Raw genomic sequence first — 4,275 nt, forward strand, 5'->3', positions numbered from 1 at the left:
AAAAAAAAAAAAAAAAAAAAAAAAAAAAAAAAAAAAAAAAAAAAAAAAAAAAAAAAAAAGGAAAAAAGAAAAAGATCTTTGTATGAGTTTCCTATGGGAAAGGCATCGTGCAAATTTCATTAATGCTTTCCCCCCTTTTTATCCAACTAACTTTAAGTGGAGGTTCAGTTTTTAGCTTTAAGGCATCGATAAGTTTCTTAGACACAATGTTCTCACTACTTCTACTATCAATGATTACATAGTAAATTTTCCCATTTATTGTACATCTAGTCCTAAAAGGGGAGTATCTTTTGAAGAACACAAGTTGTTCATCTTCATCCACATGAGCATACTTAACCTCATTTGAATTGCCCTAGCCTTCCCATAGCTTTCATCTTCCAATTCTTAAATTGCTGAAGTTCTCCAATGATGGCATTTGTTGGAAAGATGTCCCTGCTCTCTGCACCTAAAGCACTTTCCAAGAGTAGGTTGATTATAAGGATTAGAAACTTTCTTTGAACTAGATCTTACAAACCTCTTTTGGATGCGGTATTCTTGGTTGCATCCTCTCCTTTCTTAATTTGTTGTGCCGTGGAGCTTCCTTGTGCAAGATTGCTTGTGGATTCATGTAGATTTCTTCTTTTACCTTGCTGTTGTTTGTCCCAAGTATGCCTTTGTTGGCAGGGTTTGATCGTTTTCTGCTCATCTTGCTTTTCAATCTTGGTGGCTAAAGTTATGGCATGAGAGATAAGCTATAGTTGTCATATTCTTCAATGTGACTGTATTTTTCTAACTCTAAGGTATCTTTCTTTTCATTATGAATACCTAGGTTCCTTGGAAAAGCTTAGGCAAGGAGCCAGTTATTGTTCTCATTGACCGAGTTTTTGTTCTTGCACAACCTGCGCTTGTTGGTCAAACTTTGACGGTAGGAGGCTTATTACTTTGAACAATGATCGTTATGATTGGATTTCACTGTTTGTCCTTTCTTGTAATCGGAGTTGCTTGTTTAACTATTTGCAGGAAGAGGATAGGGAAAAACTTTTTGAAGCCAAACTTCAACAAATTGAGGTGAAATTTTCTCTCTGAATTATCTGTTATCATTCAGAAACTGTACGTTTTTAATTTATTTATTTTTGACTGGTTGGCATTCGATATATTTGCATTATGTGAACTTCCTAGGTTTTGGTTTTATTAAATCCATGAACTTTTTCCTTTTAGCTATGGAATTTCACTCCATGGCATAAAGTTAATCTTTGCCAACAAATTACAACGTAATTAATGCATTATAAACAAAGAAACCCCTCAAAAGAACAAAATTCACTCACAGCCTGCCGGAAATCTATCCAACTAAATTAAAACACAAGCTTAACCAAATAATCATCAAGCTGAAAAACATGTAAAAGAGCTCCAACAAATATACATCAAAAGGAGAACTATTGCCAATTAAGTTCAGAAAGACCACACTAAGTAGTCGTTCCTTTTGATGAAGTCTATCTTTTCTTCCCATATGAGACTTCTGCCTTAAAAAATTGAAGTTTTTTCCTTTTCAAACCATAAAGGGTGATGCATGGATTAGCTTGCGTTTTCAATTTTCTAGTTCCTGTGATGCAATCCCTAATAAAACAAGTTGTCGTATAATGGTTGGTATTGGTAGTATCATTCTTGGACGCCACTAGAAGAAGTTTAAGGGAGAAGGAAATTAGGAAGTTTAGTTGTTTCTCCTAATAGAAAGTTTCGGGAACAGATTGAGATTTTTTTCTCTAACTTCTCGGTTTTGCATGCAAATTTCTTCTCTTCAATGATTTCCCCCCATAAATAATTGTTTACCTGTTAACAAGGTTCTTGGTTTGATCTTTTTTTACTGCATGCAGGAAGCAGAATCTGCAACTCTTGAAGCCATCTCAAGGTCAAAGCTAGGAAATGTATGGTTAAAATTCAATATTCGTTTTCCATGGTTGATTTAGCGGAACAAAGTGTTGATTAATGCTTTAATATTATTTTTATTATAGTAGCTGTAATTAGAATGTGGTTGTTATTGTTGCATTTTCTTATTGTTCATATTATTCATAAGAGAAGGCCATAGGCCTATTTATTATACTACTGATTCTATAGAGTGAAGGCCATAGGCCTATTTATTATACTACTAATTCTATAGAGAGAAGGCCATAGGCCTGTTTATTATACTACTAATTCTATAGAGAAAAGGAAACAACACAGAAAAGGAAACAATACAAAAAGGGAAACAATAGAAATTAGGAAATAGGCATACTCCTCAAATGAAGATTATTCCATCCCTCAAGCTGTGGAATATATATATCGTTCCTTCCCAATTTAAACACTAACTCATGAAACAATTAGCTATGAAGTCCTTTTGTTAGCACATCTACTAGTTGAAGCCGTAACAACACATAACTGATCCATACTACCTTTCTCTAACTTTTCTTTAACAAAATGTTGATCGTTTTCAATATATTTTGTCCTATCATGGTGGATACGATTTAAGCTATGTTGATGGTCGATTTGTTGTCATAGTTCAATTTTATTACATAGTCCTTGACAATAACTCAAAATTCTGATTCAACAGATGATCTTGCCATCACATTTTACTTTTTACTTCTCCAGTGTCTCTAAATTTCCTCCGAAGAAAGTGCAATACTCCATAGTAGATCTTCTATCCATAATTGATTCGACGTCGCATTGGTTTAAGCTTCTAATGCAAAAGAATTGTTCCGTTTGAACAAAATTTCTTTTTCTAAACTTTTTTTTCAGGTAGTGTAACACTCTACATGGTGCAGGTGAGACTCCCATTGGTTATTCGTAAGTTAGTTAATGGTACTCACCAAGTATGCTATGTTTGGTCTAGTGTGAACTAGATATATAAGCCTTCCCATCAGCTTTTGGTACATCTTTTTGTTCACTGTAGGGTTTTCTTTTGACTCTCAATTTCTGATGTGGATCCATTGGCGTTGGTGTAGGTTTACATCCGAATTTTTCAGTTTCTATCAATAAATCCATCATTTAGTTTTGTTGTGAGATGAAGATTCCCCGAGCTGAGTACGGTAGTTTAATTTGGAGAAAGTATTGTGCCTCCCAAATTCTTTGATCAATTTCCTCCTAAGTTCAATATTTTCTTTTTCATTATCTCTAGTCTCAATGATCTTATCTACGTACACCAGAAGAATTGTAACTCCCCTTGATTCTGTGTGCTTGATAAAGAGAAAATGGTAGCTAGAAGTGACACTGAAGCTTTAGCCTATGACATTTGTGAGAGTATATTAATAAAAAGACTATTGGAAGAATTGAAATTCATTTAAGGTGTGATGCCTATGCATGTTTATTGTGACAATAGGACTGCCATTTCCATAGCTCACAGCCCAATCCTTTATAATAGGAAAAAACATGTCGAGGTTGATAAACATTTTACACAGGAAAAGATTGCTTGACAAGTTGACAATGGCTTATACTAACTTTCATGGAGTGTTTGTTTATACCAACTTGCAGGGAGTGTTGGTTTATTCTTTAATTTTTGTTTTATTGTATTAGCTGCAATTAGAATGTCATTATTATGGTAGGATGTTTTTCTTTTATGTTTTAGGTCTTTCTTCTATTTAAGATAAACGTTCGTAATTTTGTAATTTTGTAAAGAAAGAAAGAAGAATTATTCAATCCATTTCCAATTTTACCTTCATATTCAGCACAAACCTGTCATTGAGTATGCACATTTAGCCCCCGTTGGTCAGAAGAAAACTTCCATTTTATGCACTTTTTTGGCCATGCAGCTTGTACCTTTAAAGAATGATGCATGAAACAATTGCGAGTTGTTTTAGAATCATCATTTTGTGTGACTTTCCCTTGAGTGTCTGTCCGGTTTATGTGTGCTCACCAAGCTTTTTCCTGTGTCTTCTTCTGCCAAGGGCTCTCTCTTGCCCAGGGATATTCATGTATAGTGCCATGGAATGGTTCTATACATAGGAAAGCATTGAAATGTTATGGCACTTTATAAGTTATTAAATGGAGTTGTGTCTTCACTGTCCTATAATGTCTACCATGATTCAGTTTATCACTGTTTTGTCTTGCAGCCACCTAGTGGAAATTCATGGCTTGGTTCTCTAATTTCTACGATAATTGGAAACCTTAAGATTTCAATTAGCAATGTACATATCAGATATGAAGATTCTGTAAGGTTGGTTGGTTCCATTTCTGATAAACTTGTGCCTGATCTTGACCCGTCTGATATACATTTTAATATTTCTGCACAGTAGTGGAGTTTTTTTTTTTTTTTTTTTTACTTCATGC

At 34.2% G+C, this 4,275-nt stretch overlaps 1 protein-coding gene across 1 annotated transcript in view; it reads left to right on the forward strand.

Annotated features, from left to right (window-relative positions):
* LOC111457570 overlaps window positions 1-4,275 on the forward strand; it is a 71,661-nt gene that overhangs the window by 6,317 nt on the left and 61,069 nt on the right. Inside the window, exons 4-7 of the mRNA XM_023099852.1 lie at window positions 809-904; window positions 1,000-1,047; window positions 1,851-1,901; window positions 4,059-4,162. Of these exons, the coding sequence (XP_022955620.1) occupies window positions 809-904; window positions 1,000-1,047; window positions 1,851-1,901; window positions 4,059-4,162 (299 nt within the window). The remainder of the gene's footprint in view (window positions 1-808; window positions 905-999; window positions 1,048-1,850; window positions 1,902-4,058; window positions 4,163-4,275) is intronic.

The sequence above is a fragment of the Cucurbita moschata genome, unplaced genomic scaffold (assembly GCF_002738365.1).
Source record: "Cucurbita moschata cultivar Rifu unplaced genomic scaffold, Cmos_1.0 Cmo_Scf00020, whole genome shotgun sequence".
Classification (NCBI taxonomy): Eukaryota; Viridiplantae; Streptophyta; class Magnoliopsida; order Cucurbitales; family Cucurbitaceae; genus Cucurbita; species Cucurbita moschata.